General features: G+C 31.8%; 1 protein-coding gene across 1 annotated transcript in view; it reads right to left on the bottom strand.

Annotated features, from left to right (window-relative positions):
• The window catches only part of LOC106470185 (laminin subunit beta-1-like), a 57,223-nt gene that overhangs the window by 7,648 nt on the left and 38,150 nt on the right, over positions 1 to 11,425 (bottom strand). Inside the window, exons 23-27 of the mRNA XM_022399610.1 lie at positions 10,659 to 10,834; positions 9,939 to 10,177; positions 6,619 to 6,807; positions 4,756 to 4,962; positions 1,705 to 1,865 (exon numbers count right to left, since the gene is read on the bottom strand). Coding sequence (XP_022255318.1) covers positions 1,705 to 1,865; positions 4,756 to 4,962; positions 6,619 to 6,807; positions 9,939 to 10,177; positions 10,659 to 10,834 — 972 coding nt within the window. The remainder of the gene's footprint in view (positions 1 to 1,704; positions 1,866 to 4,755; positions 4,963 to 6,618; positions 6,808 to 9,938; positions 10,178 to 10,658; positions 10,835 to 11,425) is intronic.

Here is an 11,425-nt window from a genome sequence, read left to right as displayed (position 1 = left end):
AGATGAGGGTAAGGGTGTAGATTTGGTGTATCTGTATTTTTAGAAAGCATTTGACAAGGTTCCATATAAAAGGCTTGTGAAAAAAATTATCTTTATAGGTGTGGAGGATAAATTAGCAAATTGTATAAAAAGAGTGGCTGGATGGAAGAAAGCAGAAGGTTGTTACAAATGGAGTTCAATCAAACTGGATTAACGTCACAAGTGGGTTACCTCTGGGCTCAGTCTTTGGACCTTTGCTCTTTTTGAATTACATCAATGGCATAGATGAAGGAATAGTCAATAAATTACTTAAATTTGCAGATGATATTAAGGTCTTGGGTGTTGCTAGCTGTAAAGAGGATGCTGCTGATTTAATAAAGGATTTAGATCATTTAGTGAGTTGGACAAGTAAATGGCAGATGGGTTTTAATAATAATAAATGCAAGATAATGCATGTGGGTTATCATAATATGAATTATGAGTATAACTTAGATGGAAATAATCTTAACAGTGTTATGAAGGAAAGGGATCTTAGTGTAATAGTCAATCAGTCTCTAAAGCCATCCAAGCAGTGTGCAATTGCTATTGGTAGGACAAATAGGATTTTAGGTTGTATCTACAGAAATATTGAAACAAGTGCAAAGATGTTATAATTTCATTGTACAGGTCAATGGTTAGGCCACATTTGAAATATTGTGTTCAGTCTTGGGCTCCTTACCTCAGAAAGGACATAATATTGTTGGAAAAGGTTCAAAGAAGGGTTACTAGAATGGTGCCTGTGATGGAGTTGTCGTCATACAAGGAGAGGCTGAAATCACTCAAATTGTTTTTCTCTTGAGAAAAAAAAAGACTTGGGTGTTCTGATTGAGGCGTTTAAGATTGTAAAGGGAACTGATAGTGTTGATGAATGTTTTTTCATATTTACCAGTGATAATAGTAGGACTAGGGGACACAAATGTAAATTTTGGCAGGGTAGGAGTCATCTTCAGCTAAGACAGTTTCATTTTTCTAACAGGCCTTTGGATGTTGTAGAGGCAGTGAATTTAAGTGAGTTTAAGAAAAAGCTTGGTAAGTATATGAATGATAAGGGCTGGCTTTAAGGTTTTTTTTGCATTTTTTTTTTAATCATTTTAAATTGGTTTAGAGGATGCAACATACAAGATGGATCAATAGGTCCCATGTTATCCCAAAAACATTGTGTTAGGTTAATAAACTTTTACCCACAAGTTATTCATAAACTGTGACTACAATATTTGGTAATCTTTTCCAAGTGTTATCCTTAACTATGTAGATTTCAAAATGTGAATAATTATAGGTTTTTAAAAGTGGGTGTCAAAATTAAACCCCACTTTTCCTTTGTATTTGATAAAGATTTTAGTTCTCTTATAATCTTACAAACTTAAAAAAAAAGTCTTTAGGCATTAAAATGATAGTAATATTTTCACGCTTTATATTTTAATTTCAGTCTTCACCAGAAATTCTAATTAAAAAAACTTGTATTACACTGTCAAAAATATTCATACACATCATTTTCAAAACTCAAAATATAATTACAAAGCAAACAATAAAAGTGCTTCTTTAGGGTAAGTAAAAAAAGAAAAAGATTTTGCTTGATAAAATCTTAAGACTATATCTTAAGAATAAACAAGCTTTGATTGAAATTAACATAAGTTCCGAGTCTTTAGCATAAAATTTGCTTTATTTAAAGTGTAATGAATCACTTACTTAGTTTTGAGTGCTCTTTTCTGTAGTTCTGATCCTTTATACTCATTAGTTGTAGCAATCAAAGTAATATCAATATTGCTCAAATTTTTACCCATCCCATTGATTTCATCAGCCAGTTCCTCAATTTTCTCTGGGCCAAGTGACATTTTCAGGTTGAGACACTAAAATAATTTTGTACATTGTAGTTAACAACTAGTTCAACAAATCTGATTAGGTTTTAGAAAATTATTCTAGGATAAACAATATATGGATTGGTTCTCTCTTAAGTAGATGGATGTAGGTAGCTATATGTAGCTTTTCAGATACAAACATTGTACCTTATCAGTTTACATGTATTTGTTTAATTGTTTTTGCACAAAGTTATGCAAGGTTTATCTGTGCTAGCCATTCCTAATTTTGAAATGATAAACTAGAGGCAAGGCACCTAATCAACATCACCCACTGCCAACTCTTGGGCTACTCTTTACCAACAAATAGTGTGACTGAACATCAAATTCAAACACCCCTACAGTTTAAAGATTGAGCATATCCAGTGATGTAATGTGATCCTGCAAACCACAGATCGTGAGTCAAGGACTCTAGTCATCAAGCTATTTATATGTGAAAGGCTACTATTAGACATACTAAAAAATGACAATTTATACAGTGAGAGCCCATCACCACAGACAACTACACGTACATATATATAAAAAAGTGCAGAATTGAGATATAACAGCAAAACAGTTTCTACCAGACTGTTTGCAAGCCAAAGAGAGAAAGATTTGATCCCAACATTTACCAAACATAAGCCACAACTAGAAAATACTCCGAAATGAAATATGAAACATTAATAAGATAACCAAATCTAACCAGTTTCAGCAAAACGCAAGTAGAGAACACACTACATAGTGCAAAAACCCTTTCAGAAACTACGCGATTGCATTCAAAAAACACTGAATAATCATAGCTAAAGTTACTTCACACCTTAAGAGTGATAATTATGCATCAGCAATAAAAAAATGTATGATATAAACTGTTGATCTTGACTGCAATTCACACTTAGCAGAAAAGCACTCACACATGCTAAAAAAAATTCCCAAGGAAACTCAAGATAGGGTAGGGATGGAAGAAGTAATAGGTTTGATTCCCCCCCCCCCCTGCTTTTTACACACAAATACAGAGAAAGACAGCATACTGCTCAAATGAAGGATAGTGTTAGTAGTCATGTTTAGTTTAGTAACAACTTTTTTTTATTCTAATAAAAAGCTCAATCTGTTAACCTAAAAGAAACCATGCTTCATCTACCAATAGCCTTTGTTCTCCTGAAAAAGAATAGTGAACTAGTCAAAAGAACTCAAGTTTTGGGTCTCATCTGAAAACCATTACAACTGTTCTACATGATCCCGTGTGCTCACTTCTTAATCAGAATCTATCAATAGCATTCAGAGTTTAGGGGATTGGATGGACTTTATTCCTCTTGCATAACATAGGAGAAGTGTTCATGTTCAGGTAGATACTATACTCAGCTACCTTATAGTAATATTTGTTGAGACTTCCTCATGAAAACTGCATAGAAAATGGTTTTATAGAGCTGGAGAACCAGATCTTTTATAGTGCAACATGTGTGGCCACCACTGTGTTTTGTGCAAGATTTTGGATTGGGTTTTCTTTCCTCATAGCTTGGAAACTAATGCAAATTGAACATGTTGGTGGGCAATTCAGATTCCATTTATTGAAAAGAGTTTGAATTTCTATTCAATATTTTAAAAAGAAGTATTGGAAAACTGTCTGGGAATCAACCTACAACAATGTCCCCCTGAATCACTAACTAGGTGTTAATAGAACAAAAATTTAAGTAAGATACAAATTTTAATTATGACCAGCAGAGAGCATGATTAAATGTTAACAACAAAAAGACTTTTTATGATGATTAGGTACATCACAACTATCACAAGTTTGATAGGTACACCTGATCTTGAGAAGTAAAGAGTTCAAAACAACAAGTAAATATTAACAAAACAAATTTTAATATGAAAAACTAACTTTTAACATTTTACCTAAAACACATAAATATTGAAAGTTTTGTAACACTGACATAAAATACAAGATCATATATTATAGGAAATATTAATGGCACTCTTATTTTCTATCTAGATACTGTTTCAAGTTACTCTTCATAAAAACTTACTTAACACACAGGGGTGTTTTTTCTTTACTAATATTATCCAGAATTAAGAAAAACAACTGTACATTTCACAAATATTGATTATATTATTGTATTGTATTTTTACAAGTGATGGAGTAAACGGTATAAAAGGAAGTAGGTTTATAATGAGAATACACCTGTCATTTCTGTGCATCTGCTTACTATATATTTGTTTGGTGGTTTTCAGCATGACTTAACTGTAAATGATCTGATTCTTTATATTAATGTACAGTATACTTTGTTACTTTAACTGTAAATGGTTCTTGAAGATGATGCAGGATTATTTAATAAGTTTTAAACAATGGCTGGTAATTAAAGTAAAATACAAATAGATAAATAATTTTATAACTAATTTCACCTATTTTGTATACTAAATAACAGCTAGTATGAAAGAGAGAGAGAGAGTGTGTGTGTGTGTGTGTGTGTGTGTGTGTGTGTGTGTGTGTGTGTGTGTGTGTGTGCATTCAGGTACAAAAAAAACACACAGACATTAATACTTAAGGACAGTAATGATAAAGGACTTGACCTAATTTGCTTAAAAAATATAATTTTATAAATCAAAGTACTAATAACCTTTATATTAATGCTGTTCTATACATAATCATCATATTAGAAACAAAATTGCTGTGGGTAAAATAAAACACTTCCAATATTTTCTAATTAGTAACGTTTTTACAGTATATGCCTGACTTAGTAATTGGTCAATTCACTTACACAATACTTATAAGTAATGACAGAATTAGTTACCTGAAACCAAACTACAATATGATATTTCCATTTTCATAAAACAAGTCAAAATCACATTCTTAAGACTAGTACCAAAGATAAAACTTACTTCTACTTGTAGAATTAAAATTAAATAATACCTCAGATGACAAGAGCTTCACTTTCTCCAATACATCTCTTGTTCCTGTAAGCTGTGCTCCATCACTATCAAACAAATTCTCAATACGACTCAGCAGACCATCAATCTCTGGAGAATTTTCTGATTGAAATTTAGCATTCTTAACTAGTTCATAGGCCTCTCTGGCTACTTTCAATGTTTCAACAGACAGTCCATTCAAGTTCACTAGCTAAAATAGAATATTTTTTCTATTTACTTGACAACTTTGATATAAAAAGAAATTCAAGAAAAAAAAAAACTACCACTTATTTAACCATTATATCCACATTTACTACAAGTATTATGAAAAAAAAATTATCACTAAATAAAAAATCTATAAAGAGCTAGCTACTGAACTCAAAAAAGGAACTAAACAAAATAGGGATGGAAGTGGACATATCACTCGATCCAACTAATGATCACATAACAGACTAAGTCATCATGGCTTTACATGGAGAATAAAATCCCTATACTACTGGCTTCCTCACTTTGTCTATCAAAAGCTTTGTGTTTAAATATAATTGTTTGTTTGTTTGTTTTTGAATTTCCGCAACGCTACACGAGGGCTATCTGCGCTAGCCGTCCCTAATTTAGCAGTGTAAGACTAGAGGGAAGGTAGCTAGTCATCACCACCCACCGCCAACTCTTGGGCTACTCTTTTACCAACGAATAGTGGGAATGACCATCACATTATAACGCCCCCACGGCTGAAAGGGCGAGCATGTTTGGTGTGATGTGGATTCGAACCCGCGACCCTCAGATTGCGAGTCGAGTGCCCTAACCACCTGGCCATGCCGGGTACGAAAATATAATTGTAACTTTCATCATTATACCTTTCCTTTAGTTAACTTTATAATACTTGTATGACTATTTTAAAACATTTTACAATTGGAAATTCTGGTTCTATTTGTTTTGCCAGTGAGAAAGCCAGTAATGTAGGGATTTTATTCTTCATGTAAAGTCAATACGGCTTAGTCCACTATGTGATCATTAGTCAGATAAACTGATATGTTCATTTCCATCCCTATCTTGTTTGATTCTTTTTTTCAATAAACTTTTTTCATAATACTTGTTTACTTTTTTTCTTCTTTTCTATAAGATGGATTCTATACATGGATTACAAGTTATAGTGTATTCTAAAGCTTTATAAATTTTGCATACAATAATAATAAAATAGGTAGTCAAAGATCGTGAAGATTGTTTTGTTCTATGAAATGATGATAAAATTATAGTTACTGCTAGAACTAGATAGGTGCTAGGCCTGTTCTAGAAAGATGATGATGAACGAAAATAAGAAATCTCAGTTTTGGTTATCTTGCTTTGGTACGCTCTGGATAGCTGAAAAGCGGTATATACACCAGAGATATAGTGACTATGTCAGGTATCTCTTCACATCTAGCTTCTGATGACCTGCATGTGTACTGTTTTTTTTTCTTTACTCCCTTCACTTCATACATAATATAGGGGTTGACTCCCTAAAGACACCAATTGTATAGTGTAACAAAGCATTGAGTATTTTACATGTTACAGTCATCTAATGTTCATGTATTATTGGCTGGTAATTCCTGTTTCACCCTGTGTTTATGTATAGCCTAATATGAATAAAACTTACTAAAGACCTTAACATTCAACTGAAACCTGTATCCAATTTCAATATCTTACAATTAACTTGCAAAAAAATTATGTTAAAACTACCATTTGCTTTGAAAGTCTAAACAGATAACTATGAATACTTGATATATTTCAAAAATAAATCATTAACTTAAACTGAAAGTTTTAAAAACAACTAATTTTAATAGTTGGGACAAAAGCAAACAAGAATAAACACAAAAGCCCAATACTAAACCTCATATAATAAATCTGTTACTGCTGTTTCTTTCCAGTTTATATTGTTCTGTGCTTCCTTGACCAAGTCAAGTGCATTTGTGGCTAATGTAATGGCTGCTTTGTCACATCCCTTTCCTCCACATTTGTCACATCCAATCCCACCACATAAATAGTCACAGTTATCCACAGTTCCCATCCCATCACACACCTATAAAACAGAAGCACAATAATGTAAGCTTATTAAAATATTGTGAAACGAGATTACATGACTTTCCACTATTAATTAACAAACATTTCAGAAATTTGACTTTCATTCTCAACCTTTCTTGCCCACTTCCTATGCTTTGTTCAGCAAATACCCTGTTCTTTAGATAACTGACTGGAATAATTTTATTGAAAAAAGCCTTATATTTAGACCAAAGTGTTAGAAAGTACACAGGTTGAAGAAATCAATTTAACACAAAAATATGAAATCCTATAACCCAAGAAAATTCAAAAGGTGAACCTGTCTTCAATTTGCCCATGATAAAAAAAGACCCACATTTCAAAAATGCTCAAGTTACAGGGTTTCATATCTAGAACAAAGACATATCCCAGTTAAGACAATATAACCTTCATATTTTGGTGGTTAAATATTATTAATGTATTTGAAACAGAAACCTCCACTACCACATTTCAGATGCTTTCTCTTGATGGAATTGGAAGAAGCAAGAGGAGGAGGGAGTAAATACTGTAATATAGACCTCAGTAAATGGAGAAAACAATGTTGAAAGCAAAGGTTTAAATAAAGCAATCATAAGACATCCTATGTTAGGCATCATTGCAACACATACAGTGGTCTAAAAGACCCAGTGTGAAAGAACATTTCTCATCCCTACTCAACAAAAAAAAAAAAAAATCTAGTGAGTGTGTAAGATAATCAAAGAAAATGTTCATCAACTGTTCACATCCCATGGTGAAAGATGCCCTTGAAGCAACTACCCCCCAAACAGTGCTTCAGCACTGCTAAAGACATATATAGGACACACTATATAACATTCATTTTAGTCTTGAAAAGTATATTAAAATAACTAAACACTGAAATAATATAAGTATGCTTGCAATTAAAAAAAAAGGAGGAAAGTTACATATTAATTTGCAAATTGTGGAAATAAATGCACAAACAGTTACTTAATTGCATGAAATATTACTCAGATTATGTTCTCAGACTGTAAAAAGTATTATCTCTTTAAAAAAAGCAATTCATGTGGGATATGATAAGTGAGATAAGTAACAATACCTCTGTATGTATCTATTAATAAAAGGTGTACTGCGAGAATTGTTCATCTATAAGCTGTGCATTGAAAAACCTAAGCAGAATTGAATCATATAAAAAAAAAAAGTTTTTCTGGGTGGTTCCCGTAATTATCTAGCAGTTTACACACTTATGTCAGAAAGAACAAAGATTGTTATTTCACTTGATAGGAAGATGCATTTGTTAATAGAAATTTCAAGGAAGATTTGTCCAAGAGAAACTTTTAGTATTGTTCTAATCCAAGTACAAAACTTTCCATTGAAAATGTAAAAGCTCCCTTAAGAAGTTAAAATTAGCCCCAGAAAAATGAAGATACAACAGTAAACAAAGTGTTTATAAAGGTAGAATTAAGTAAATAACTGGCATGCAACAGATTCCAAAATTAAAAAAAAATAGCCAATCTATGCAACTTAACCACCAAGAGAAGATATGAAATATTTTTATTCTTTAGTTTTCAGTGTTGACTGAAGAATGGAAACCATTTTCTAGGAAGATGACAAACAACTTCAGATGAATGTTTGTTGTTGTTTTTTAATTCCACTCAACATTTCAGCTTAGACCTTTTGCAAGGGTTCTTTGAACATAACAGGTTACAAAACTGATTTTTACATTATAGTAACCAATACAAATATAAAATTACAATAATATAAAGGAATAGTGCATGGTGAAGAATATTAAAAGTATTTTTAAACAGGTTATAGTCACTGATCATAAAAGTAAATAAACAATTAAAAATAGAATAAACCTTACATGAAATAATAGTTTTACAGGGGCCAGGTGTTATATTTATTTGAATTGAATCAAGAGATTACTTAAATTTTTCTATCAAGGAAGTTGTCACAAATCTCTATAATTTGAATATGACAGACACAGTAGTGGTTCAGATGTTAAGGAAGAATACAAGTGTCTCAGAACTAGGACTAAACAACAAGTGTACTTCCCAAAAGTACTAAGAGAAATGCAACAATATAAGATAGAAGAAGTAACATGTGGATGTTGGATAGACATAATACAACCTAACTGTTATTGGTTGACCAGAGATTGACAATAGTGAGGACTATCATACTGACAGTCTATTGTTATTGATCTAATGGACCAAAAAATAAATAAAAAATTCCATTAGCCTCTATGCCATGGCTAATTCATGTCTGAACATCATATTGTGGGCTGAAATGCTAACTTCAAGGACAGTTTTGCTGTCGCCCCATTGTTGTCTTGTATTCTATTATTTCTTTCTTATTATTGTTTTTATTTTATTTGAGTTTTGTGACCAACAACCATCCCACATCTGGCTGCAGACAGCAAGAGATGGTAAAGATATGGGACATTGTGGGTTAGAACACCCACACCTGCTCCTTTTGTTGTTGTTCTTTTTTCCTTCTAAGCATGCGAGGCCAACACAGTTGAGGTTGAACTGGATAGGCAGTGTATTCCCAATGCAATTTGGGTCTTACTTCTGCTGGTACCTCAATAAAAACCAGAGCACACTACATGATGACCCATCTTATGATTTGTGTCCTGGTGTTGGGCATTTGTTTTGTAACTGCTTTCTTTCTCTCTCCATAAAATTACATTTAATTATATTTCATCTCAGGTTGTGGACTGACAGGAGTCTGAAATTTTACCATTCAACCCAGAACAACCTTAAAAGTTTTGTTACATTTTAAACTACTGCATACAGGTTCAAGACCAATATATTTCATCTTGTGACTGCTTACAGATTAAAGGTACATTAATTATACTAAAAGTAGCCTTTAAAGGGTCTAAAGTTCCATTTATCACTGTTTAACAATTCATGTTGAATATACAAAATACATTACATGCATTTATACTTATGTTCTTTCATACATAAAGGTTCATTTTTGCAAGTGTTTTATTAAACAATTTATAATTGTTTCTGATCATATTTCTAGGTTTGAATAACATTTCTATGCATTCAAACTGATATTTTCATTGTATTTATTAGAACTAAACAAAAATTTTTTCTTGCTAGCAAAATAAAATAAAGTTTACATTAAAAAAACAAAACAAAGATAAATTCTTACTAGTGTATTAATGTATGAAATCTCAGCTTCTAAAATGTTGTATGCTTCGTTAGAAATATTTTTCAAAGCTGATTTATTCTCAGCATATGTTTTGTCCAAGTCCACTTTTTTCTTCTCAATCAACAACTCTGTCCGATTTCTCCTTAGAGCAGATTCATTAAGGACATCTTGAGCAGCATTTATTCTATTTTCTGCTAACTCAGATTTTTCTCCAGCTCTCAAAACAACATTGAAAGTTCCTTCATAAAGTTAAAATAAACAAAAACGAAAAGTATGTATTGGAATAAAATTTTTAAGACAAAAATCACAATATTTTAAATCCTTGAACTATTTATCAGATTCACATAGACCTTATTAGCTTTTTAAACGTTTTTATGAATTATTTTTAAAGGTCCATGATTTTGTTGATTACAGTGTCACTAATACATATCTGAAAGTAAAAAAAAAATATCAATATTGTAGCAAACTGATGAAGATGTTAACTATGATTGTTTAATAGTATCCTTATAAATTAAAGAAATTTATTTTTGTTCATAAAATTCCATTTTTCTTTGTTCACATACTCACTCTGCTTATATTGATTCTCCCTACTATTTAATGAGAAATTCAAAAATTACCCAAGAAAATACTTCTTTCAATTCAAATATATTTGTAAAGAAAAATTAGAACAAAATTTTAATGATAAATAAATTCCAAAATGGAATAATTCCTACTGCTCACCTTCAACATCCGCTTGATGCAGCCTTGTAAAATAGCTCTTCATGTATTTTACATCTTGTTCTAGTATACTGCCTTGCTCTCTCACATCCATTAAAGCAAGTTTAGTATCTGAGATTCTTTGTGTAGTGATGTTTGCCTCAAGCTCGACATCTTCTAACTGAATGGTAAAGTTGTATCTAAAACAATCATAAGTTTTAGAAATTAGTTTTTGTCATATCTATTTATGGAAACCTCATTTGTATTTTTAACTCAACTATGATTAAAATGTCACACCAAATACACTTACATGCCCTGTTCAACCACACACACACAGGTTCAGTCTTCACAAGTTTATAGAAATCAGAAGATTTCAGTGATTAAACTGGTATTAAAACATCAAATTTCTAAGTATTCAAAAGTTTTCTGAACTCCATGTACACAATAATTCTAAGGTACATCTATTTGTCAGCCATTCTTAAAATCAATTAACATATCAAGAATACTAAAGATGAATGTAACATAGTTGTTTTACACTGTTTTATTAATTAACCTGTTACAGTACTAAAGTACAAAAGTAATACACTTTCATATAAGATGATAAAAACCCTATAACCTGAGCACCTTTAGAAGGTGGACCTTTCTTCTTCAGGGGCAAACTGAGAATGGTGGTGTAATCGAATGAGGTGTGTGTGTGTGTGTGTGTGTGTGTGTGTGTGTGTGTGTGTGTGTGTGTGTGTGTGTGTGTGTGTGTGTGTGTGTGTGTGTGTGTGTGTGTTTATATATATATA

This window comes from Limulus polyphemus, unplaced genomic scaffold (genome assembly GCF_000517525.1).
Source record: "Limulus polyphemus unplaced genomic scaffold, Limulus_polyphemus-2.1.2 Scaffold102, whole genome shotgun sequence".
NCBI classification, from domain to species: domain Eukaryota; kingdom Metazoa; phylum Arthropoda; class Merostomata; order Xiphosura; family Limulidae; genus Limulus; species Limulus polyphemus.
Note: the sequence above shows the minus strand (reverse complement) of the source record. Positions and strands in the feature narration are given on the sequence as shown.